This window comes from Orbicella faveolata, unplaced genomic scaffold (genome assembly GCF_042242905.1).
Source record: "Orbicella faveolata isolate gen_17 unplaced genomic scaffold, um_ofav_v1 contig_47, whole genome shotgun sequence".
In the NCBI taxonomy this organism is placed as follows: Eukaryota; Metazoa; Cnidaria; class Anthozoa; order Scleractinia; family Merulinidae; genus Orbicella; species Orbicella faveolata.
In genome coordinates, this window is record NW_028301577.1 from 25,422,308 (window position 1) to 25,449,025 (window position 26,718).

At 38.1% G+C, this 26,718-nt stretch overlaps 2 protein-coding genes, 2 long non-coding RNA genes and 1 pseudogene across 4 annotated transcripts in view; 3 read left to right on the forward strand and 2 right to left on the reverse strand.

Moving 5' to 3' along the window:
• Positions 1–26,718, forward strand: part of LOC149097743 (uncharacterized) — a 73,382-nt gene that overhangs the window by 2,869 nt on the left and 43,795 nt on the right. The window lies entirely within an intron of this gene.
• The window catches only part of LOC149097744 (eukaryotic translation initiation factor 3 subunit C-like), a 28,350-nt gene continuing 5,644 nt past the window's right edge, over positions 4,013–26,718 (forward strand). Inside the window, exons 1-13 of the mRNA XM_089278949.1 lie at positions 4,013–4,119; positions 5,272–5,341; positions 6,692–6,791; positions 12,275–12,374; positions 13,443–13,561; positions 18,925–19,048; positions 20,588–20,630; positions 21,399–21,667; positions 22,784–22,909; positions 24,821–24,886; positions 25,640–25,727; positions 25,889–25,972; positions 26,585–26,680. Of these exons, the coding sequence (XP_089135075.1) occupies positions 6,700–6,791; positions 12,275–12,374; positions 13,443–13,561; positions 18,925–19,048; positions 20,588–20,630; positions 21,399–21,667; positions 22,784–22,909; positions 24,821–24,886; positions 25,640–25,727; positions 25,889–25,972; positions 26,585–26,680 (1,207 nt within the window). The 5' untranslated portion in view covers positions 4,013–4,119; positions 5,272–5,341; positions 6,692–6,699. The remainder of the gene's footprint in view (positions 4,120–5,271; positions 5,342–6,691; positions 6,792–12,274; positions 12,375–13,442; positions 13,562–18,924; positions 19,049–20,587; positions 20,631–21,398; positions 21,668–22,783; positions 22,910–24,820; positions 24,887–25,639; positions 25,728–25,888; positions 25,973–26,584; positions 26,681–26,718) is intronic.
• On the forward strand, positions 8,539–11,498 carry LOC149097745 (uncharacterized). The gene is made up of 2 exons (XR_016204034.1): positions 8,539–9,918; positions 10,365–11,498. It is a non-coding gene; the product is annotated as an uncharacterized LOC149097745 (long non-coding RNA).
• On the reverse strand, positions 14,235–17,401 carry LOC149097746 (uncharacterized). Its single transcript, XM_089278930.1, has 2 exons — positions 17,295–17,401; positions 14,235–15,565 (listed from the first exon to the last, which is right to left on the reverse strand). The coding sequence occupies exons 1-2, from the start codon at positions 17,316–17,318 to the stop codon at positions 14,387–14,389; spliced, it is 1,203 nt and encodes a 400-aa protein (XP_089135056.1). The 5' UTR covers positions 17,319–17,401; the 3' UTR covers positions 14,235–14,386.
• On the reverse strand, positions 17,336–18,538 carry LOC149097747 (uncharacterized; annotated as a pseudogene).

The following is a 26,718-nucleotide window of genomic DNA, read 5'->3' on the forward strand; positions in this document are numbered from 1 at the left end:
GTACCTCCCTCCCAAGGCACAAAATAAGTTATCCTAGCTGGTTGATTGGGTTTTGCAGATACAAGACAAAGGCATGACTATAATGAAAGCCATATTATAACAGCAAAATTTGCCTCAAGGGTTAGTTAAATAAAGCCTATGGCAGAATCTATAAACCTGCAAAAAAGGAATTTGACCAATATTTCCCCAATACAGACCTCATGCTAGCTCAATGACATATATACATGTATAATATGGTCAAACCCATATTAAGCAGCCACCTACATAGCCACTCCTATTAGGTGGCCAGTAACCAAAGTCCCAAGGAGGCTAGGCTTTTCTGTTGTTTTTATAACCTCTGTTAAATGGGCACTATCCATTTTCCGGAGCTTGAGTGTGGCTGTTTAATAGCTAGGGGTTGAACCGTAATTATAGTGTTATCATTTCTAGTTTGTGCAATCTTTATTACAGTTACCAGAGGTCTTTTTGCAATTGTTATGGCACAATGAAATTGTCAGACCAGAAGTCTTTGTTCATTATTATTATTATTATTATTATTATTATTGTTATTATTATTATTTATCACAATTTTTTATCAATTATTAGTAATTGTGATGTCACAGTGAAATAACAGTCTGCTGTTGGTAATTAATGGTGCAGAAAAGTACAGTGGAAACCCTCATAAGTGGACACCCTGGTGATGTAAGTAAGCTCTCCATGACTAGATCTAGCTGCTTATGAGAATAGTTCTCATAAGCACCCGCTAGAGTGGTAAAGGAAAGATGGCTGCCTACAGGAGCTTGCCCAGCTTACAATAAACATTAAGAATGCAACAATAGCATCAAATTATTTTTCGTTTTGTTTTTTGTCTTGTACAATGCTGCAATAAATATTATGGCGATAACTTGTGTACACAGGACTGTATACTTTTTTAAAATTAGTACCAGGACTGGATTTTGGTGAAAATACTAAAAGTGCAATCAGGGATGGACATCAGAATTAAAATTTGTGCTTGACACTAACTCTTGTTAACGTTAGAAACAACATTAATAAAACTTCAAGGACGTTTCAATCAAACAACTTCGGTCTTCATCAGTTTTTTAAAAAGCCAACTGAGTGACAGCTTTCTAATGGTTCACAGATCTGCTCGCGCTACGCTAGCAAAAAATCATAACGAATGACTGCTGCGCGTGATTACGCGAGGGATTTGTAAACGTCCAGGACAGCGATATGTTTGTTTCCCGCATTGTTGTCTCTCTGCGAATACCCAGCCTCGAGAAGAAGTCTCTCATAAAAATTATGAGCCTTGTCTACAATTGTCGCATGGTCGAAGTCTATACTATGGAAAAATTGGTTCGTGTGTTGCACAACTTTGGAATTGTTGTCTCCAACCTGAACTGCCTGTTTATGTTCTTTTAACCTTGTTTCCAAGGCTCTGTCAGTCTGTCCGTAGTACACGAAGTTGTAATCAACGTAGCTGACCTTGTAAACAACACCTCTGCACTGCAAGGCAGAAGGTTTGTCCTTTGGTCTCGGGAAACATGTGCACAAAACATTGAAAGGTTTGTAACCCACTTTAATGCCGTTATACGAGGTCATCATATTTATAAATCTGCGTGGACTCCAACTTTGGGAGAGAAACTTAACTGCCACGAGGATGATCGCAAGGAAGCCAAACAACATGATGAATATGCAATTGGGACATATTTGGAAGTTAATGCTGGCAGTGAGCTTGTAGGACATGTGCCAATGGAACTGTCTTATCTTTTCTATACATTTCTGAGAGCTTACGACAATAATGAGGTTTCTGTTAAAGTAACAGGGTCAAGAAGGCATGAGAACAGACTTGTTGTGTGAGGAACAATCAAAGTGCGGACACCAAGCAGGGCTATTGCCATGAAGTTTGAGCGGAAGATTTTGAGGCTGAAAGAACTTTGCACCCACATGGACATTTCAGTTGAAACTTTGAGAAAAATTCCAATGTTGTCATGAAATATTCAGACAATGCAACTAGAGATTGTAAGCCATTAAAGAAATACCGTAATAATCAATACACATATTCCTCTTGTGCACTTTATTATTATTTTTTTTTTGGAGGAGGGGGGGGGGGGGTGGGCGTTTATTTGAGATTGCGAGTTCAAAAAGTCCTTTTTGGGGGTGGGTGCTTATTCGAGGCTGGATACTTATTAACTTTTTCCACCTTCAGGGTGGGCGCTTATTCAAGGTGGACACTTATTCGAGGTTGGGTGCTTAATCGAATAATACGGTATTTTTAATTTGTTAAATATTTATTAAATGTAGTAATGAACTCCATACATGTCTTAATGCAATTGCTGAGACGTTGATAGTTCATCAACACAGGATCAACTAGTTGATGATTTTCATTATTCTCTGATGATCTGTGTTGTTTTTGTGCCATCCAGATTCTCTATAAAAGGACCATGGTGCAGCTTGGCTTGTCAATGATGCCACAATGCACTGCATGATGTCCAGTCAAGTGGAAGGGCTAAAGATCTTCTTGCGCAGGTCTGTGTGATGTAATGCCTTTTTGGTAAATGGCTAGGACAATTGCAGAACAGACAGATACATGTACCAGTAATATTATAACTTATTATATTGCTAGCTCCATGAGTGGGCAAGATAAACCAAATCCTATGCTGTGATTGGCTACCCAACCGGACAAGACGGCGCTATCATGCCCGCTTGGGATTACCCACCATGTCTTGCAAGAAAAATTCTCTCTAAAACCATATAATAAATCCTATATCAAGCCTGCAAATAACAGTCGGTCAACAGACAATTGTCCGGTAAATTTGAGGTTTTGACAGGTAAAAGTTTAGCCTGGTTGGACATTCTGACTGGGCATTTCTGCTAAACGAAAAATATATTATTTTATTATACTGCCAAACAATACATGTACTAGGCAAAAAAGCTTTGTTATCAGTTTTGTTTTTATTCCATTTCTGAGAATACATCTCTGCTTATTATGTTAAAACTATTTTCAATCATTGATCCCGAGAAGTAGGCAGGAGTGGACTATGACTGCATCGCATTTTAACTTTTATGTTTGAATCTAAAAATGGTTTGACACTCGGAAATCTGCATGCTCCATGAAGTCAAATTACCAACTCTTCGTGTTCATTGACATTTTTATAACTCTTTCAGAGCTGTAACTTAACTCTTCAGCCATTATTTGTACCTTTATAACCCAAATGGACCGGCAAATTGTAGATCCTGGCCTACATTACAATGCGGCAATCTCGACCCACACCTAGAAATAAAAAAAGTATATTGCAGCCGTCCAAATCGTAACTTGACTCTGAATTGTAATGCTAGGTGATACAGTTCTTTCACTCAAAAATCTTGTCCAGTTTTGATAAAATATGAATCACAAATAACCCAAAAATGTTTTGATAGCGCTTGAAGCTCAGTCAAAATCTCTTGAGTGTTTTAGGTCGGTTCCCAAAGTGATGTCACTAGTAGCCCAACCCAGATCCCACTTTGTGCAGTCGTGAGCATAGAAATTACATGTTCAAACACCTGTAGAAACACAGGGATTTTATCAATCGAAATAATTTTTTCGCTGAAGTAATCAGGGAAACTAGTAGATTTTATTAAAGGAATAAAAATTTGGGGGCTTAGTGGCACTTTAAGAATTTAAACTACGAGTGATTTTTGAAAATTCTCTCAAAATTACATGAACCTTTAGGCAGGAGCAATTTGAAAGTCCTTAATTATTGCTTGAGCTTTCATACCATAACTCATTTATTACATGTATATGACTGAGAAAGTTACAAAAGCTTTCTTGTTAATTTGCACTGCAGTGCAAATTCAAAATTAACAGTTAATTGGCCTTCTCTCAGCCAATCACAATGAAGTAATTTTCTCGGTCATATTATGTGTACAATAAAGGTCAAAACCTTATGCATGGGCCACTTGTGAAAGCCTTTCATAGCCTCTGTTCACTAACATAAATTTTAAGCCAAAGGTTTTTTTTTTTAGACATGCTCATGGTTGTAACCATTTTAATGATGTATTCTTTGGGAAAAGGTCAAGCAGCTCTTTCCAAAGGACACAGAAATCACTTATGCAGTTGTATTAAAGAAACTGCATGAGATACTCTCTGCTAGAGGAAAAAAGGTGAGTGAAAGAGATACTCAAAGGAAGGAATGCTACATGTATATAGATAGGAACTAAGGCTTAACAAGGAATGTGCTCAGCACATCAAGGTGTTAAAACACTGCATCAAGTGTTTGATATATTTTAAAGTTCTTAATTGAAAATAAAACTAAGGAGAAACAAGATCAATAAAATTGTAAAAATTAGCAGGGAGGTACTTCCTATAATGGCTTATAAGGGGAGGCTCCGCCCAAAACAGGGTACCCTTTTCAGGTTTCAGGTATATAAAAGGGTGGGGATATCACAAATTGAGGTGTATGAAAGGGTCTACAAATCATCATTTATTTGTTTTAAGGGACTTTTAATTAATACATTTCAAACAGATGCACCTTATGGCTGTATCATTTCATTTATTATGCACTACAGGAAAATGACAAGAAGACTTGCTTTTTCTGCAATCTATTCATAATATGGGCCAGAAGAAAGTAGATGAAAGGGGTACCTTTGCTGTCAAAATGGTACGGAAAAGACTAAGGGGCTGGACCTTGGAGCAGAGCCTTCCCATATAGAATTTTGTAGAGTACCTCCCCCCTGCCCCAGGGATCCAAACACAGCGACGATTGTGACTTTTATTTTTCAAACCTGATAAGTTATTTTCAAAAAGCCAAAGATTTTAAAGGAAAGTATGTAAGGCCAAACTGCGATTTGCAATAGGAGTGAGGAAAAACAGGTTTGTTTTTCTGGAACAAAACTATTAATAGCTATCACTTTTTGGCTGATAGGTCCTTTTCCTGATCTGGGCAGAATACGACAGTAGTGTAGCGGCTCTCATAACCTGCTTTTGTTTGGTATTGTAAGCAGCTTCTATTGTTTTTAAGTCTAGGTCATTGTTTCAATTGTTTGGTCTTTTGTTTTTGGCTAGGGTAGCAACCCAATCATATTATACGTTACAAGAGCTGCTACATCACCTGAATACGAAATCAGCCATGCTGGAGCCTCAAGTTATTCAGTGGGGCATCCAACACTCTACAGTCAAGCTTGACTGCCTGCCACTATGTAACTTAGGGTTTTTTTACATGGTTTATTTTTTACTTTGTGACCTAGTACATGTAAGTGCACAGGGCCTATTCCTTTATTCACTAAAAGGTACATTTTGTTGTTGTTGTTTCTCAGGGCACGGAGCGCACAGACCAGATTGAATTCCTTAAGCAGTTGAGAGTTATTTCCGACAATGCCAAGTTAGGTGGGTACACTTTTGTCACTAGTATTTAATTATTGTTTAAAGTGCCACTATAGTAAAGAGAGAAGATAAAAGTGGTGATCTCTGGGATAATTTTTAGTTTGGGATGTCTGCTATTGTGTAATAATAGAAATGATCATGATAGAATAGAAAAGAAATGGGCACATTGCCAGTAATTTATTTTCGTTTTTATCAGCACATATGTATTTTGAACAAGCTTTTAGCTCGCTAGACAATATGAGGGGAAATATAAGTCCATTCTTTGGCATCTGGCCTATCAAAAGTCAAGTCTGGTAAAAATATGTAGCGATTAATACTGGACACTTTACAAGTGTCAAACAAGCGATATGTATATTGTTAGACAATATTCCTTAGCTGACAATTTTACCTTGCTTTCCTTGCAAGCTTACATGTTGTGATGTTGATACAGTAAAAACCCACATAATTATAAGAACTTACATGTAGTGTTTTAAGAACCTACAGGCTGAAATTTGGCATTTAAATACCCAAAAATATAAGAGCCTGTTCAGCCTGGCAAATAAAATATGTTCTTATGCCAAAAATCACTCCAATTTTGATGGTCTAAATTCTGGATTTTAATTATGTGAGAAACTTCTGACAAAAAAGTTACTGTGTGTATGTTTGCTTTGATTTATATTTTTTTGGATTTTCACTGATTATGTTTTCCATAAAGCTACAGTGCAATATAGCCAATTCAAAATGTAAATATCTTATAAGAAAATATAGAAATGTATTGATGTTCTTCTTAAACCTTTATTGTTTGATCATCTAAGCCATGCCGTTAACAAACACCCAGTTGTCCATGTGAAATAAAAAAATATACATATACAACATCTGAAAAAGTTAATAAGAACCTATTAAGAACTTAATCAGGCTGAATTGTGAAAAACTACCTTAAAATATAAGAACCTGTTCAGCCTGACCTCGAGAATTCTAGTTTCTTATAGCCAGGTTTTTATTGTATATTTATACAGAGAAATGAGATGTCAGTGACTCTAGGCTGATGAAGAGCTTACTAATGAAATTATTAAAGATAATGAGTTGCCCATTGCTGTGAAACTCGGATAACTGTGAACACCAGATATATATTTTATGGAATGTTGTTGTGTAACAAAGAAAAAGCCAATTAGGCATCAGAAAACTAATTAAGTAATAAGTTTGTGGTTTTTAGTTTTACTTGTGTGTCTGGAAATTAATTGTGATTGGTCAGTACACGGTTGACCGGTGAAAATCAAATACAAGTATTCACGATTTTTTTGACTTGCACCGTAAAAATTGATATATCAAGGTGGAGTGCATAAGATTAAGTTGAAGTAAAATTCTTTATTGTAGGTGCTGGGATGTCTGTGAAGCTTCTGTTTAATATCATCTCGTCCATCTTCGACTACAATCCAAACATGGCAACATGTATGAAATCAGAGATGTGGCAGGAGTAAGTAGGAAGTAGAGCCAAATAGACTAATAAATCACTGCTCAGTGCTCAACTTTGCAACTCAGATACAGTCACCTATGTAACTAAAACGTTGTCTTTGGAGACTAAAAATTCAGATTTTAGTTGTGAGTGTGGTGACTATCTTTCTCAGAAAGTAAAGATTAAGGTTGAGAAATAATTTCCAGAGCAGGAGTAAGTAGGAATCGAAGTAGAGCCAGACTAAGAAATCACCAGTCCCTGCTCAGCGTTGCAACTGCTACAATCACCAATGCAACTAAAACTTTGTCTTTGGGGACTAAAAATTCTGGTTTTAGTTGTGAGTCTGAAAGAAAGTAAAGAGCAGGGTAGGGAAAATAATTTGAAATCCTGAGTTGCCCAGTGAGCCAATATATTTCAGTTTTCAGTTGCCCCCACTAAAATATTACTTGCCTAATAGGTGCACAATGTTGATGCCGTATCAACTACATCATTTACTAGGTAGTGCCTTTTATCAAGTAGACTTGGATATTAATTTCACTCATTCACTCAAGTTTTATTATGGTTTTTGATTGGAAATTATCACCAAGAAGACTACCGAGGTTAATTTCACTTGCCTACCGGTCCACCAAACTTCCATTTTCACTTGCTCAAGAGCAAAATTTACTTGCCCTGGACAATCAGACCTGAGATTTTTCCTGCTCTACTGGGTCTTGTTTACTTCCAAGTATTGGCTTCAAACATTTTTTTGCATGATGCTGTAAGGCAAGTTGCATTGTACAACTCAACTGCTAACAGCTGGTGATGAGATTGTTTTGAAAACGTCTTTCAGAGTTTTTTCCTTGAATGGTTTTGTGTTTTAAGTCATTTGAATTGAGAATTATTGAATCTGTCCCAGATACACAACCAAACATAATGAGCCCTGTTTGATTTTCTGTGTTAGATAACACTACCCTTGTGAGATAACTTTAAGAATTCCTAGGAATTCCTAGGAATTTCCTAAGAATTCCTAGGAAAAAATTCCCAGGAATTCCTAGGAATCTAAGGTGTGAATTTTCACGGTAATTCGGACTCAGAATTCCTAGGAATTCCAACTGAAATATACTCACCTTGAAAATTCCTGAAAATTCTCAAAAATTCCTAGGAATTTCTGAGAATAACTTGGAATTTGTAGGATTTTTTGAGAATAGGTTGGAATTTTTTGGAAAATCTGAGAAAAACTGGGAATTTTGTATCATTTGTAGGCCAGACAAAATTTTGATGATTAATGTCCAGCATTAAAATAGCAAATAAAGTCACTGATATCACATCAAACAGGTTTTAAATCAATGGTTTATTACATTGCCTTTCATGAATTTAAACATAAGAATAATTATCCTGTTTCTTTTTCATTACATCAAGAGTCAAAAGTAAAACTGAAAACAGATATGAAGGTCAAACTTTTACATGTTTGATAAAAAGAGAACTTTTTCAGATAATTTACTTAGTAATACTCTTTTGGTTTACAAATCCAACAATTTTCCATACACAAGATTTTAGCTTAAATTATTGTTATTATGTGGAACAAATCTGGATTTTCATGAATGTAAGGAATCAATGATAAGAACAAAACTGAAACAATCCTTAAAATTTAAAAAAGGCTGAGTTTGTGGGCAAACTTAGCTGCTGTTCAGTTATTTCTATTGATTCCACAGCTTCTTTTGTTGCCCTCTTATTAGGGTGTCAACAGCTAGCCTTTCTGATGTTCATCTTTGTTGTATGACACCTAAGATAAAATTTAAAAAATACATTACACTGTGACATATACGAGGTACTGTAAGACTGAGATCCAAATATTTATGTGCTCACAGTTTAATACATGCAGCTAATTAAGACCTGACAGTAAGCTGGTTGAAATGTTAAAAGAGAAGACTTGATAATTGTGAAGGTGCTTGTATACTATTGATAAATATGTTACATAAATCTTGTGCCTACAGTAGATTAAATCAAGGTTTTCCTTCTTCTATAAGTGTATCAACAACTCTCGAATTGGAGGATACACTGTATATATATCACGGTTTTTAGCCAAATTTAGACATTAGAAATATTAAAAAAGACACTTAAAACATTAAAGGAACATTTTCACTGTAAATAATAGAGTAAACATAAAAGAATATACAGATGGACAAAAATTGAAGATCAACACGGATTGCCATACAGTCAGGCTGAAACACACAGGAGACATCAAACTCATGCACACTGTGGCTGCCTCGTTGGAGTTTTTGTCAAGAACTATGACTGGGATCAGAGAGAACTGCTATATTTATTTCGTTTGAACAAGTGAGGCGAGAGAAACGACTTGTTCCTCGCAAATCAAATTCTTCAGGCACGCACTCTGGGCAACCTAAATTGTTTCAACTTTGCTTTAGCCAGAATTCATTTCATGCCATGACTGAGTGACCCACTCGTGTATGATTCGTGATGATAAATTTCATTCAAAAGCTTTTGTCTAAATACAAGAATTTACGTTGTATAATATAAGGTTACTTTAATTCGATTACTCACCAAATAATTCTGTATACGGCTAATCTGCCCTTTGAATTTTTCCCCGTTGAAACATCCACAGGAAGACTTTCTTTTAGCTCCAAATCTTCGCCAAGAATAACTTGTTTCTCGTTAATGACACTCACGCTGTTTTCTTCTGATCACAGGACCGCAGCAAAACCATTTTGATATAATTTTGGAAGTGAAATCTACTAAAACGCACGAGCGATCAACCCTTAACGCTGAATTCAAAGATGGGCGCCAAAAGAGAATGAATAACGCGATCTTTGTCAGGTTCAGTCACCAGGATAGTCACGTGAAAATTCGCGTGCTGTGATTGGTTCAGTTGATCAGTTGAGGAGAGAATGGAAACTAGAGAAGAAGGAGAGAGAGACTGGCAACGAGGTTGCCGGACCAGTCGCTTTCGATGGCAAGTCTGTTTCCCTTTCCACGCTGTTTTGGTGGTCTTCTGAAAGATGGGTCTTGCTTCAAAAGGAAATAACTACACAAACTTTTTACGAAGAAATCAAGGAGGCAAATGGAACGTACTTTAACTGGTTGATCTGTTCTCGATGGTTGTCAAGATAACAAGGGATCGTGAGGCACTTAAATCAAGTTCACTGCAAAGGTAAGGAATCCAATTTTATAGGGATTTTCTGTTATGATGAGCTATAATTGTAAATAAATCAAACTAAGCAATGCATTGTGTGCTCTTTAAAAACCCCAAAGGCCGAAATTCACCTAAAAGGTTTCAGATCGACCTGAGGAACCGAGATAAATTCTGCGAAATAAGCTTAAGCTTGTTGTATTAGTCCACCAAATCTATTTTGAGAGCCCACGTGTTTCAACACCCAGTCAGCACAATGCAGCAAATATAAATTTGCAATGCTTGTCATTTTTCCTTTGAATTATTTATAAGGATTAACATGATATGAGATCTATAGTCTTTTCAATACATCAAGATGTAGGTTTTTTTATTTGCATTGTCATTTTATTTATGTCAGTTATTTATTTGTTTCCCACTGACTCATAATCTTTTTTATTCTTTTGATTTTGTTGTGTCATGAATTAAAGTGACCGCGAGGACAAGGAAATACAAGAAACATATTGATGATCCCACTATACCCATACCAAAATCTACAAGATTTGACCACATAAATTGCTTAAAGCAGTCTTCACAGGCCAGTTGACGTCATCTCCCTCTCTTGCATCCCTTTTTCCTGGAGATCATTTCCAGCACCATGAACAGAAGACCTCAGAGTTTTCGGCTCACCTGAGTGAGATGGCTGTTGGCAAAAATGTTGTGGATGACTTTGATGGATTATGGAGTGAACCTTTATGCAAGAATTGAAACTTCACAGAAGCATTTGATGAAACCGAGTTGCCTATACCTGAAAAGACTACAGAAATACCAATTGATGTAAGACACAACAACTCAGATTTGTCCACAGACAGTGATTCAGGTAATGACGTTGAAGTTTCAGTTCCGACTCCTCTGAGGAAATTGAGAACTCTGACACTGATGGCCATTCACTGGACTCCCCTGATGAAAGTGAAACTAATGGTTCCCAAGAAAAAAACATTAATTTTTCTGCCAAAGAATATGCCTGTATGGCTATTCTGGCCTTAATTTCAAGACATTGTATGACAATGAGAGGCTGCTAAAGATATCCTTGTTTTAATGAAACTACCGGTAATTTGTCCAGAGAATGTCACAGTACAGTTTTACAAATGTACAGCAAGTGTGTGGAAACTGTGAGCTTTTCATTTATGACATCTGTGAGAGATGTCTTCTTCTTTTTCCTAAAGTCATAAAGGATAAAGTCAAAAATTGTTCAACAGTGGGCTGTGATGGGTATGTGTGTGAATCTACAATTATATTAAATATATACATGTATATATATACTTTTGGTTTTATTGAAATTGTGAATAATGTATATTCGTTTATGCTGACAGAATTTTTTGCTTAATCTATTTATCAAATCTAAGAGCATCCAATTTTCTATCAGTTAAACTCTGGGTGTTTGATTTAAGGGTCCATACGGGCACATATACACTAACAAATCACGTTGGATCTAAAAAGCAATGTTATCAGTGCTATAGTTGTATGTTGAGTTGTCAGACTTAAACTGGAATTAATGTACATTTGTTTGGAAATAATTATCCTGGAGCTTGACAACAATAAAAAGGTATGGAACTCCAGAGAAATGATCCTGTTGATTTTTACTAATTCACAGAAACTGATTCATGCACTGAGTTCATCTTTAATTTTGACATTTTGGGAAATTTATAGAAATTTCCAACAATATTTCATGTGTTTTAGCTATTCCCAAAAATTCCTAGATATTCCAAACACATTTTTTAAAACAGTCTGGGAAATAATAGGAGTTCCTAGTAATTCCCAATAATTCCCAGTCGTACTTTTCACTATTCCCAAACATTCCCAGAAATTCCAAGGTCTTGGATTAAGCATAATTTGCATGGCTTGGAATAACTTGGAATTCCTAGGAATTCCCAATAATTGCCAGTTATACTTCCACTATTCCCAAATATTCCCAGAAATTCCAAGGTCTTGGATAAAGCATAATTTGCATATCTTGGAATAACTTGGAATTCCTAGGAATTCCCAGACTACTGGGAATTTATTTCGCAGGGGGATCTTGTGGCTAAAAATTGAAGTATTGGAAGTATTGTTTACTCTGCTAGGCAGCTCTAGCTTTTTTTAATTTTGAGCCTGGCCAGGTGTATGAAAGGGTGTTACCTGTAGTTACCTGTTACCTGTACCCTGTGCACTGAAAAGCCCACGTGTTGTGTTTGTGTGCTGTGATTGGAAGATTTCAATCCATTTTATGTTTTTTTTTCATGTTCTGTTGAACATCTGTCATTAAATTATGATTGATGGCAGTGAAAAATGCAAGGCTTAGAACTTCAGAGTTTGCAAATTAATGTTGAGTAATCCTGAATGAACCTGTTGTGATTTGCAGATGTTTGAAGCAGATTGATGAACTGATAAATATTCTCATTGAAAATCAAGACACAGTGACTGTTGGAGAGAACATTTCTGAAGAGTCGGAGAACGTAGATGTAAGATTTGTGGACTCCTTTTTTTTAGGGGGTATTTACATGATACCAGTGTGACTTACATTCTGTTATGAAATGAAAAAGTCATATTGTGTTTACATGATTAAGGCATCTTTATGGCAGTGTGAGTTTTAACTGCCATAAAAAAAAATGATGACACTTCAACGGATATCCCAGTAGAACAGTTATGCTATGTTTGCATGAGTAAATTTTCATATCGGAATGAAAATGTCACTCTTTCAAGAGGAATCGGGGTGAAATCACACAGGTATGATTCACCCTGGTATGACAGTTTGTGTTGGTATCATGTGAACGAATACTGAACCACAAGGGGTCTGTGGAATGAACTTGTACTGATATGAAAGTTGCCCTGGTATAACTTACACACACCCTTATTAACAGTGGTTGGGTTCGTACACAACCACTTTCTTTGAAACTTAGCAGCATAAAACAGTTGATCCTACATGTAATAGACACAAGTTTAAAGTGTCTTTTAGGAATATTGTGCTGGCTGATTGTTGAAATTTGTCTTTCTTAAATTTCCTTATCATATTGCAAAAAATTAACAACTGCATTGCTAAATGGAGGTTGTGTCCCTGAGACATCCAGGAGCTTCCACTGTTGGAAACCAGCTCCTAGACGAAGACCGCTCCCATGGCTGGCAAATCCTGGCAACTGAGCCCCCATGCGGAAGGGGAGACAGGCACCCATCACATTGAATTAATAGTGGAAAGAGGGAGGGAAGGGAGGGGGAATTCTTCAAGACATACTCCCATGCAAAACAATGCTCACTGTAAACGCTATCACTGTGAAGGCCGCCAACACATGTCTCAGTCGGGAGCACATAGAGTCCTGGTGCATGCACATATCAAAACACTGCTGACAACTATGGGAACTCAGATGCTCTTTGTTGTTAACTCTGTTAAATTACATTAACTGCATTCAATGCCATCAATAATTGGATAGAAAGATTTTTAAATAGGTTTCTTGGCATTTTCTTGATAGAGATGTTCTCATAACTTCATTTAGTCTTTTTAAGCGTAATTCTTTAATATGTGATGATTCCTTTAGCATTTGGATCAACCCTTGAAAATACGAGGCTGTCCCCTGATTACTGTTGAGCGTATGGATGATGAATTCACAAAAATGCTTCAAGGATGTGACTGCCATTCCACTGAATATGTGACAAGGTATCTAACTTATCGTCCTCCAATATTCAGAGTCAACAGCATCCATAATTTTTATTTTCATGTGAGAAACTTGATTTTGAGAGTTTTGACCACCTTGGGAGGTATTTTGAGATTTCCACTTGGGGTAGTTGGGACAAGCAGGGTTGTAACAAAATGTTCTCATTGGTGGTTTTGTTGGTGTAGGCAGATTTTTTTTTTTTTTCTAAAAAATCATAAAAATCAGGGTTGCCACAGGTCATGAAATGGTCAGGGAAATAATTCTTCAAGGTCAGGGAAAAGTCAGGAAATTTTATTTTGAGTCAGGGAAAATAGAAATGTTGAAGAAAAGTGAGGGAAAATTGTAAAATTAAACGAAACTTACCTAAGTTGAAGTTTGATTGAGATTCTACGAAGTCATTGGTCTGGAGCTAGGGAGTCAGGTGAGATATGCGCGTGAAACCAGAGCGGTCACACTTTAAAGGCGAATGATCAGGACTGTTGTAAATCAGTAGGGTGGGTAGCCCAGATGGGAGGGCACCTGACTCCCTAGCTCCAGACCAATGACTTTGTAGAATCTCAATCAAACTTCAACTTAGGTAAGTTTCGTTTAATTTTACAATTCTACTTCGTCATTGGTCAATGTCGCTAAGGAGTCACGTGAGACTTTAAAGCGTCATGATCATGAGCAAAACCATGAACATCAATCTATTTAATGCAATATAGATGACAACAGGGTGCTGTAACAAGGTACACCCACATCAAAATGTCATGTCTCTTCAAGTAACCTTACAGTAACAGTAACAATATGGTAAACAATTCTGGTTGAAACAGCTGTGTAAAAAGCATTTAACGGTGACTATGCAGCAGTTCATGTCCGAAGTTTGCAGCAGTGTCTTGGATAGGCTTATCATAAAACTGAGCAAAGGTGCTCACACTACTCCAACCTGCCGCAGACAAGATAGTGTCAATAGGGACCTGTTTCCCTTTTGCAGCTGATGTGGCGGCTGCTCTTGTGCTATGTGCTTTATATACACTAGTGTCAATTCCTGCTTTGGCCATGACATTCTTGATCCAGCGAGCGATAGTGTCAGTTGACACAGGCTTGTGAGGCTTCTGATAGCCAATCAGCAACTGGTCAGTTTCTCCTCGTAAGTGAGATGTTCTATCGATATAGGCGTGCAAATGTTGTACAACACACAGGTTCCGGTCAGCCTCGTATGCCAAAAACTCAATTCGACCTAGGTGCTTGCCCGGCCGAGTGGTCTTCAGTGGTGTTTCAATGGTAAATACACATGTGTTTGCAGTTAAATTCATTGAGGTCAGATTAAGCGCCTTCAGCGTCTGTACTCTCTGGCCAGACAAGAGGGCAAGCAACATGGTAAGCTTCCAGGACAGATCTCTCAGACTTAAATCCACTCCAAGAGTCCAGGTGGCAAGTACCTTTAGGACAGAGTTTACATCCCATATTTCTTTGTATCGTGGGAGGGAAGGCCTACTTTCGAAAACGCCTTTCACAAACCTGGTAACGAGCGGATGGCTGCCAAAATGAACACTCCCAGGAAGCACAATAATAGAGGACAGCGCACTACGTGCAGTGTTAATACAGCTGTATCCCACACCAGTAGCAAAGAGGTCTCCAAGGAAATTTATGCCATCCTGTAAAGTGGCCTGAAGGGGATTAATTTTCCGTCGACAGCAGAATGATTCCCACTTCTTGTAGTAAGTTTGGTACTGGGTTGTGGTGCCCTGTCTCCAGGACTGCATAATGATTCTGGAAGCTGCTGTCGAAATTCCTTGGCTTTCAAGGGATCTCCAGACAAGTGGCACATCAGCAGCTCCAGTTTTGGATACAGAGGGTGAATCTTTTCTGGACTGCTCGGAAGAAACAGCAGTTTCTTTCTTTTGGGTAGTAGTACTGGATTGTCGATCAGCATTCTCATCAAGACAGGCCACCACGTTTGGGTTGGCCATTTTGGCACAATGATAATTCCTTGAACTTTCTCCTGTTGGAACTTCTGCAATACTCTGGAGATAAGAGAAAATGGAGGGAACATGTAAGGCACATATTGCTTCCATGATAAATGAAATGCATCAATTGCCACAGCCCCTGGGTCAGGATGCCAGGATACATAGGGCTGAAGCTGGTGGTTTATTCTGGAAGTAAATAAGTCAATGTTGGGCTCAACCTTTGCTGCATTGATGCAGTTCCTGAAAATAGTTCTGTCTAGTGTCTACTCAAGTTGCGAGTGAGACCGTCTAGATTGTCTATCAGCTTCCACATTCTCTACACCAGGGATATGGACAGCTGTCAGCCAAATATTTCTTTGGGCACACCATAACCAAATTTCTTTGGCTAGGTCATTTCTTTTTTCAGAGCTACTAGTACCCATATGGTTAATATCAGACAGGGCAGTCATATTATCCACCATGACCTTCACATGCTGCCCATTAATGATAGGTGAAAAAGATTTAAGAGCCAAGTATATGGCTAGGAGCTCTAAATAGTTTATGTGGTTTCTGGCTTCCTCTGCAGTCCAATGTCCACCTGTACTGGTATCGTTTAGGGCGCAGCCCCAGCCAGTGGATGAGGCATCAGTTGACATGACAACAGTAGGCTCACCATGACTAATGACATTGTAACTGGCTTCAAGGTGTGTGTTCCACCACAATAATTCTGTACCAGCTTTGTCTGATACTACCATACAAGCATCATAATCACCCTTGCTATATCTTAAAGCAAGAGTTTTCTCCCTCTCTAACTGACGGAAATAGAGCGGGCCATACATGACACCTGGGAAACTAGATACCATATACCCAAGGGCCCTTGAAACCTCCTGTATAGTGGTTTCTTTGGCCTTGATAAGCTTGGTACAAATTGATTTGAGCTTGTCAACTTTTTCATTGGTCAAATAAATTTTCATCTGGACTGAGTCCAAGACAAACCCCAAAAATAATAAGTTTTGTGAAGGGATAAAAACTGACTTTTGAGGGTGAATAATGAAACCCAATGAGAGGAACATTTTCACAGTGTCTAGAACATTAGCTAGGCATTCCTCATAACTTCCACCTTGTAGGTACGAGTCATCAATATACGGTGAGTTTATATGCCCAAGTTGTCTCAAAACAGAGTAGGCTGGCTTCATTAGTTTAGTAAACTTCCTTGGGCAGAAAGCTAAACCATTAGGAAAACAGGTAAACTGATACAATTGGCCACCCCATTCAAACTTAAGGTACTTCTGGTCTGAAACCGCAATAGGTACACAGTAATATGCGTCCTTGAGGTCAACAGAGGCCATATAGCAGTTAGGGGTAATAAGACTTATTACACTTTGAAGGGTATCCATTTTAAAGTGGTTGTATTGCACATGCTTATTCAGGTTTTTAAGGTTCAGGATCATTTGGTGAGAGCCATCTTTTTTGGGTCACACAAAAACAGAAGAGATAAACTCCCCTGGTTCATGACTGGTTTATGACTGGTTTCAACAACAGCTGCCTTCTGAAGCAAGCTTGCAACCTCTTTGGAAATAATAGCATTTTCTTCTACACTAAAACATTTCACTGCAGGGGGGCGTGTTTGGCAAGGCTTAGTGTCAAATTCAATGTATTGTCCTGACACCATTTGAAGAATCTCAGTGTCTGAGGTGATTCTTTGCCAACAATGGACAAATTGTGCCAGCCTACCGCTTTTGAAGCAACTTGTTTGGGCAACAAGGTAAGCTATGAGTGTAGGAATAAAGCCTTCAAATTGGGTTACCTGTAACATGTGGAGCTTGGACATGATGTCATCGGCAGTATTTATTTCTTGCTGGTTTCCTCCTTTTTCTTCCAGGTTTTCTGGGGCTTCCACCTGGACTGGAAATGGCTCTTGCCTAAAAAAGGCTGGTCCTGTTTCTGGCGATAAGGAGGTTTGGTGAAAGATTTATTAGTGCTATTGTGCACTGCCGTGTGACTAATTTGGTTTGAGGCTCAAATTGCAGTAAGCTGCGACTGAAGCTCGTCGCCAAATAACAAGTTGGTAACCGGCGTTTGCGAAGAACACAGCGAGCCGTATTCCTTGTTAAGGTTGGGTTTGATAGCTTCCCGTCTACGAAGCGAGAGCTCGTAATTGGTGTGACCCAACAGGGCAATGGCATCAATTTGTGCTGTGACTAAGGCACCCGTGTCGAGCTTGCCACTTTGCGTGCCCTGGCCTTGAAAATCCATGAGCTTCTGGGTTGATTGAGCAATAATGGCTCCAACCTTCACTATCATGTTCTGAATAGCAGACAATCTGAGGTCCTGCTTTTTCCCATGATGGGTTAATTTTCCCCAAATCTCTGGGTTCACTTTGGGGGCAACAAGCTTCTCGCAGTTTTCAGTTTCGAAGCCCATCTCTTATTGATAATATCTGCAAGTTGCTTGGATGTTGGGCTGCTCACCTTGTCATCTTTTGAGAAGTCAAGGGCCAATTTCTTTAAAAGATCGTCTTCGCCTTCATTGTTGCAGGAGTCCTGCGTTTTTGCGGACGACGTTTTGGCGTCTTCGAAGTCGTTCTCAGCGCTGGTTGCAAGAAGCTTTTGAACGTCCGAATCATCGCTTTCACCGCCAGTTTCAACAGCATCACCGGCCTCAACTCTAGGTTTCTTTGTTTCCCCATTTAAAGGGTCTAAAGTCCCAGAGTGAGCGTCTCGCTTCGCTGGGCGCTGCTTCCACAAAGCAGCGAAAGCTTCGCCCATGGCGGACAATGAACCCGCCATGTGATCCATGTTTCGGTCCAAATTAGTGAGTACTCTCAATAGCGAGTCGCTATTGTCGAGTGCAGGATCCTCTAGAAGGTCGTCTTCGACTTCCTCAGTGGGATTTTCCTTCGGTATTTCGTCGGGATCTTCTGGATGGTTTGTTTTCGCCATGATAAATATTTCTACGTGCAACTACTCTAAAGTTCGCTTGCAAGTGACCGCTCTGGTTTCGCGCGCATATCTCACGTGACTCCTTAGCGACATTGACCAATGACGAAGTAGAATTGAAATAATTTCACACGGCTGTTGTAATACCTTTGAAGGCTAGAGGAAACATTCGGGGTCATTGTAATCTCAGCGATATTTTCCCTTTATGAAGAGGGAAAATTTGTTGCAAACTTATCAGTCTTAATGAACGAGTAGAAAGGATGGCTGTAAGTTGAGGTCAGAAGCCACTACTAATTTACATGTGACATTTTTTATTTATTTGGTGAGGGAAATTATTTAATTTTTATGAGGGAAAAGTCAGGGAATTTTTAAAAGTGATGTCTGTGACAACCATGAAAATAGCCCAACAGCTTATCTGGCCGAGATGGTGAAGTAGTTGGTAATTTTTGCTGGTTGACAATCCTGTAATAATCATTATTTTTGCTTTCTCTTATTTAGACTGAGGGATGAAGAAATAGTTTGTGAACTCATTACAAAGTTACAAAGCTACCTGGAAGTAAATGGGTCACGATCAGAAATCTGCAGAGTTTACTTGTGCCACATTGAGCATTTTTACTACAAGGTTTGTGTTGTAAACTTTAATGAATTCCTAAATGTTTTGATGGGAGGTGTAGTGGCCTAAGGATAAGTGGGCTGGACTGCAGGGCCAGGTTGCTCAAAGCCCGATTAAGCTAACCCAGGATTAGCGAGAATCTTGATTTGAGTTTTGTAACTTTTTGGTGGGGTTTTCTGTTTATACTGTTTGTCCTTCAGTTTTGAGCTTGACTAACCTCAAACTACACAAAACATAAGCAGTAAAAACAGTTTTATGCAAGAAAAATGAATACTTCGGTTAACTTTTAATCCTGGGTTAGCATTAAGGTTTCTCAAAACAGTTTCCAGCAGTTAGATTTGGATGGGTCTTCTAACCACTCTTTATCACTGAATGCTACAATCATGAAATCAAAAAACTGCTCAATTATTGGTTAACACATTGTTATCATTTTTGTGACACAATAGGTTACCATAGCAATCGTGTGACCTGCTAAAAACACCCTTAATTACAGCTTTAGGGGCTTATAATTTAAAAATGGCATGGTAAAATTTTTTTATATTATTAAATTGTAATGAGCACGATAAGATGAAACTTTTGGCAAAGTTTTAAAAATATCTGTTCATGGGGTTCAGAGCCACCTTAAATTTTTGAAAGTTTAAGGGGGCTCTGAACCCTATGTACAGAATTTTTTTTTAAACTTTGCTAAAAGTTGCGCCTTATCGTGCTGATTAAAATTTGATAATATAAAATAATTTCACCGTGTTGTTTTTGATCTGGTTGTTGTGCAAGACATGTTGTTCTCTTGGGGCCTATCTTCACCGTACAAGGTGGGTGGGGAACCCTTTACTGGACTATAATCCCATCTAGGGGGACATAGAAATACCCCTAGCTTTGCTTTAAGACAATTTTGACCTGATGGGTTCAAAGTCTCGCTTGCAGACTTTACCCCTTACGTACATTTGATTTGATACTATATCTAGAGCAGTTTTCAATTGAAGAGGTGCATGGAATTAAGCTCTAAGTGACTTCTGGAAAATTTTGAGGCAACCAGGATTGAAATACCTACCAGCAATTTTCATAGTTTACTATGGCTTTGCCTAAAAGGAACTACCAATAAATTATCATTACAAGTTCTTTTTAGACAGTAATGAAGACAAGAGTAAACTGCAACCATGGCTTGGAGGTATTTCAAGGCTGGTTACCTCAAAGTTTTCCAAAACTCACTCAGGGCTTTATTCCATTTACCCCTTCAACTGAGTTTCAGAAAACCAAAACCAGAGAAATTACTGCAGCCAACCACAGATTAAGAGCACAGACAATTCAATGAACCAATCAAAACTCAAAGTAAATACACATAGCTTGACGCATAGTGGGATGAAAAAGTTGCTTGAGTTTAAGCCAATTATGTGGTGTAGTAATGCAAAGCCAATAATTATTAATATATGACAGTCAAGCAAATACTGCTAGGCTTCTGACTGGCCATATGATAAGTACCTGGGATGAAAAGTACATGTACTTGCGAAGTGCTTTACATAGAATAAATTATGACTGTCATTCTGTTTCTAGATTGATGCTGAGCTTATAAATGATGAGGAAAACAAGGAAACTGGTTAGTACCATGTAAAAGTTATCCTTGGGTACTTTTCTGTTTTTTTTTTTTTTTTGGAGGGGGGGGGGGCTGTGTGGATTGTGAAATCATTTCAAGGGTTTACTTTGCAGGCACATCTGAAGTAATTTTTAGCTCACAAATAAATGTATCAAAGGAAAGGGAAGGTGCAAAATATTGTAATGCTTGCTGTCAGTGACTATCAGGGCTGTGCTCCAGAAGTGCCCGGGTGCCACGGGTTACTAACTTTACCTCAGGGTCACTGGAAAAACTTACATTTGTCATATACTGTAAGCGTAAGTGCTGGGCACCTAGAGTTCATGGTTAGCAACCTCAATTGGGCCCCTCGTAATTTTTCCTAGACCAGAGCCATGGACTATAGTGAAGGGGGGACCAACTTTAAGTTTTGGGAGCTAAACTTATCACAGGGTTCATACGGGTCCTGGAAAATCTGGAAAGTCCTGGAATTTTATTGTGGCATTTCCCAGGACTGGAAAGTCCTGGAAAAGGGCTACTGGTCCTGGAAAGTTCTGGAAATCTGTTAAACTCAAGTAAAAAAATATGAGATGTATGGCAGACAGTAAGGAGAATTAACATTAAGATAATGGGGGTGAAAGGGTTAATGTGAATTTTAGAGTCCTGGAAAAATCAATCTGAGTCCTGGAAAAGTCCTGGAAAAGTCCTGGAAATTTGTTTCTGAAAAAGGGTATGAACCCTGTTATCGTAGTACATCAATGTACTCAGTAATTAATTTGGTCCTTATTTATGCAGAAGCAGATAAGGACTCAACAGAGGGTGAGAAAACTGAAACAGAGCAACCAGCTGAAAAACAAAAGAAAGAAGAACCCAGTTCATCCGAGAAGGTAGAGAAGATGTGCAAGTTCATCTACTCACGTGACACTTCTGACCGTATCCGAACTAGAGCCATGCTCTGTCACATGTATCACCATGCTCTACATGATCACTGGTTCGAGGCTCGTGATCTGATGCTCATGTCACATTTACAGGAGACCATCCAACATTCTGACATTCCAACGCAGGTTTGTGTAACAACATTTTGGCTACCCTTTGATTGATATTGGACTACTTTTGAAATAAATAATAGTATTTAGAGAGGAAGCATCATCAGTCCAAGCTGGGTTTCATGCAAATGATCCTCTATCCTTATTGAACTGGAAATTGGAAATGTTGAGAGTGGGAGAAGCAGGAGAAAATCCCTCGGAGCAAGCATATGACAGTGGGCCAGAATTGAACCTGGGCCACACTGGTGGGAGGGGAGCACTCTCACCACTACGCCAACCCTGATCCCCATTTCAAATGGGCAATCAAAGTGGAAGAACCATTGGAAGTAGCATTGTCAAATGCCACACTAACCTGAAAAATGGCATCTCTGTCTCCAAAAGGTCTTGCAATTTAGCTTAGAAACCATTGACAATTTGCCAAAAAATTGTCATAAATTAATCAAAAGACATAATTAAGTGATACTGGTACAGTGTATCTTTAATTTTAATTCTCAGCTTACTTGAACTAGAAACTTATATCTCATTGCATCCATATGTTTTCCACAAGCTTAGTATTTGTGGTTACTGAGCTAAGTTTTACACATGTGGTAGATAAAGCAGTAGAAGAAGTGATATCAGACTAGTCTTGTGTTAAGACTATCTGGTGTTCACACTGCCACATGTTTCATGAGAGTTGGCCACAGTCAATATTTTTGTCTTTAGCCTTAGTAAATGAAACATACAATGTAGAATTTCTTGCCCAGTATTGTAATAAAAGCAACTCATACAGTCATTTATTTGTTTGCTTTTCTCTTTCACTGTTGTTCTTAGGATTTTTTTGCAGTAAATATATTTTATTCTCTTTCTCTTGTTTTCTGTATTTACTTTGTTCAATTAATTACCATACTCTTGAAGATACCTGCATTTATTAGCTAATTTAGCATTTAAAATTTTAGGAAAATTTAGGAGCTCTTCTCTTTTGTCACAAGTTTGAAATGTTATATGAATTCCATATATTTTTAATTTGTTAATTTATTAATACATTTCTTAATGCCGTTGCTGAGAATTTGATACATGTAGTTCATCAATACAAAATCAACTATTTGACGATTGTCTTTATTCTCTGATGATCTGTGTTGTTTTTGCGCCATCCAGATTCTCTACAACAGGACCATGGTACAACTTGGCCTGTGTGCCTTCAGGCATGGCATGATCAAGGATGCCCACAATGCACTGCATGATGTCCAGTCAAGTGGAAGAGCTAAAGAGCTTCTTGCGCAGGTCTGTGTGATATAATGCCTGTTTAGTAAATGGCCACAACAATTGCTGAACAGACAGATACCAGTAATATTATAAGTTATTATATGGCTAACTCCATGAGTGGACAAGATGAACCAAATTCTGTGCTTTGATTGGTTACCCAAGCGGGCAAGATGGGGCTATCTTGCCCACCGGGGACTACGTGCCGTGTCCTGCAAGAAAATTTCCCTGAAAGCCATACTATAAATCCTTTATTGCCTAAGCTTGTTCGATCAAGCTGGCTGGATATTGGCCTTGTTCTGTTTTTGCAAGTTTATGATCTTCACTCCGTCTCAGGCCATAAACACACGAAATAAGAACTTGGCCAATATCCAGCCATCTTGACTTCACGCTCAGTCAATAACCCGTATTTGTTATCCAACTGCAGCGAATGCCATCCAAGTAACAGTACAAATATTCAGCGATTTTGTACAGTTATTTGTACAGTAGAAAACCTGTTTGCCATACAGGTCAGCGAATGCACGCAAAACTGTTACACTCTCCCCCTTTCATTGATGAATTTATTGACTACAGCAGTTGGATAACAAATCTCTTATTACCGTAATTTCTGGCCGATTACCCGCGGGTAATCTGTTAATTTCAGCGCAAACATTTGTTGGTGCGGGTTATAGGATAGTGCGGGTAATGTGATAATTTTTAAATCTTCCGGTATAGTTTTAAAACCGTAAGCAGAGAAAAAATATAAAAGTCATTAAAGGAACTGTTCCTAAAAACTGTGTATTGCCTCATTTATCCCGCTTTCATTGCCTATAGACTTTAGTGCTCTCGATGAAAACCGTTGCAAATTGAAAACATATCAACAAACGTCGTTGGCAAACAAAATCTTTTATCACATGTGTGCTATTACTTTCTTACCTTGCTAATTTCAAAGCTTGTTTCTTTGTTTAGTTGAAAACAAAAACATTATTCACTAACTGGAATAATAAACTCAGAAAGTAAAAGAATAAAACTGTGAAATAGCAGGCTTCAAAGTAATTCACACAGAAAAATTGATGCTGACATGTTCATTTCATGGCGCCGCTGCCGCGCAGCGACATAAAAGGTGATTATTGGTATGCGTGTAAACAAACATTCACAGACAATATTTTAAAACACCAGAATATTTGGTGCATCAGTAAAATATTCCTAGCAAACACTGCCTTGAGGTAGAGAGTATTTTCCCATTTCAAGCGATTTCTTAGAGTCAGTAGATCCTGAGATATCGAGTTTTTTTAGAATGGATTTTTACAAGTGGTATCATTAAATGGAAGATCAAAAACAATGGGCGTGAAAACTTACTAATTACACGCTAAAGGATATTTTGTTAACAAAAACAATGGATAAAGTTTTTATTTGATTCAAAACACTATAAAAAGGTCATTGACTGAATGAGAAATACACGCTTCAATCATTTACGATAAGTGTAGCCATGAGTAATTTTGAGTCAAAGTGCCCGGTGTTAAACGCGCACGTCAGAGTTTCACTTTTGAGAATAAGCTCAAAGTTACCGCTTGTGCAGATGAAATTGGAAACCGAGCAGCAGCAAGCAGCTATGCACGGTCATGAGGGCTTATCATCACTCCAACTTTGTGAGTTCATGAATTTCTTTTGTTTTTGGGTGCGGGTTATCTGCCAGTGCGGGTAATCTGTTGAAATTTTTTTCTTTTTATTGCGAAAAATGACTGATGCAGGTAATCTACCAAGCGGGTAAACGGCCGGAAATTACGGTAGATGTTTTGGTGTGTAGTATCGCTTTATATTTTTATTCGATGTTTTGCTGTATAAAAATATACAGCAATGCTACACACCAAAACATCTCATAAGATATCTATTTCTAACAGAGCACAACATCATTCTAAAAATTGCAGTACATTTTTTGAAATTGCTTTTTAGGGTTTAATGCAGCAGAGACAGTATGAGAGAACCCCAGAACAAGAAAAGATTGAGAAGAGAAGACAGGTATTGTAACCAGAATAATTTCTGTTAGCAGATGGATGGACCTCCTGGAATAGAAGGTGGTGAAGGGGTTTGTTGGGGGGGGGGAGGCATGGATAAAATGAAATGGTGATCACATTCATGGAGATCTAAAAAAAATGCTGCTTACATTTTTATTGTAGTTCAGCAAATGCTCTGTGAGGTAAATGTTTATGATTGGTCAATCTGAATGGTCTTGTTCCTCTACAATGGTCATACAGTGTATGTTCTGCGGGCAAGTCATGCTTGGATGCTATGTCATCGCTGTTTTGTTACTTAGTGTTACTGTTTTGAGAAGTAATGTGTGTAAAAAGGTGAAGTCTGCATATGAACTAAGTAGCCCATCAGACCATAGCTTGTTCTCCAGTTTCTGTAGCGTAAAGAGACTAGGAATGTTTCTGCTCCCCCCTGGATAGGATATTAGTCCATCAAAGGAATACCCCGCAACATTAAATTTTTGGTACCCATTTATACACCTGGGTGGAGAGAGGAACTCTGAGAGTGAAGTGTCTTACCCAAGAACACAACACAATTTCTCCAGCCAGAGCTTGAACCCAGACCACTCAATCCGAGAACAAGCGCACTAACCATGAGGCCACTGTGCCTTCCTATTATGTGTAGTGATGTGAAACCAGTTTTGTCCCTGGTACTTATCCTCTTTTTAAAGGAGGTAGTTACTTGAATGATTCAATAGTGTCCCTTTTGATCCCCGTCATTGTTGTTTTATCTGAATTCCAGGTTCCATTCCACATGCATATAAACCTTGAGCTGTTGGAGTGTGTCTATCTTACTTCAGCAATGTTAATGGGAATCCCCTGGATGGCCGGTATGACTGTGAACCTATCAGCCCTCTTACTAAATCTGGCTTTATCAGGAAGATCTTTTCTGTTTTTTGTTTAAAGTTTAGTGTATTATATTATATCAACTCTACACTGCATGAGAAAGGACTTGCAAGTCTAGCATAACTTTTCTGCTTTTTTTTTTCAGCCCATGCATATGACTACAGACCACATATTTTTAGCAAGAGTTTCCACTATCAGTTACGACAAAGTGAAAAGCAAACTTTAGTTGGTTAGTACATGAAGCTGTTTTTCCTTGACTTGTAAATAAGCAGGCCATTTTCTTAAAGGGACAAGGTTTTGTCACTACAGGAAACAGTTGGGATAAATGGTTTCCCTTGACGTCACTGTATGACAAGTGTAATAAATAAATTGAAGTCTTGCTGTTTTATTTCGGAGAACATGTCATGCTTATGTTTGTTGAAAATTAATTCTCAGACTCATTTTAATGAATTTTAAAGTAGAAATAATTCATCAAGTTTAAACAAAGGAAATCATGACGGTGGTGGTGTTTGGATATCTGATCTTAATTAGCATAGATTTTCATGATTTCATTTTTTTGTTTTCTCCTTAGTTTTAGTTTCGATTGAGAAGATATATCAAACACTTAAGACAGTATTTGACCAAATTTATAAACACCCTGAACTTTGTCAAAAATACTCCACTACGTGTCGTATTTTCCACTCTCTTCTCAGTGTTTGGAAATGTGGTCAAACATGGTCTTTTGTGTTTGATATATTATGAAAAAGATACTTTGTTCTTGTTGGTAAGTTGTTGGATGTTTGGCAGTCTATTTTCATGGTATTTAACAGGCCACTGACATATACTTATGGATTAATCCCAGGTCCTCCAGAGAGTATGCGTGAACATGTAGTAGCTGCATCCAAAGCCATGAAGAAGGGAGACTGGAAACAATGCAAGGACTACATATTAGCGGTTAAGATAACATGAAACTTTTGGAACTATGTGCACTTAAAA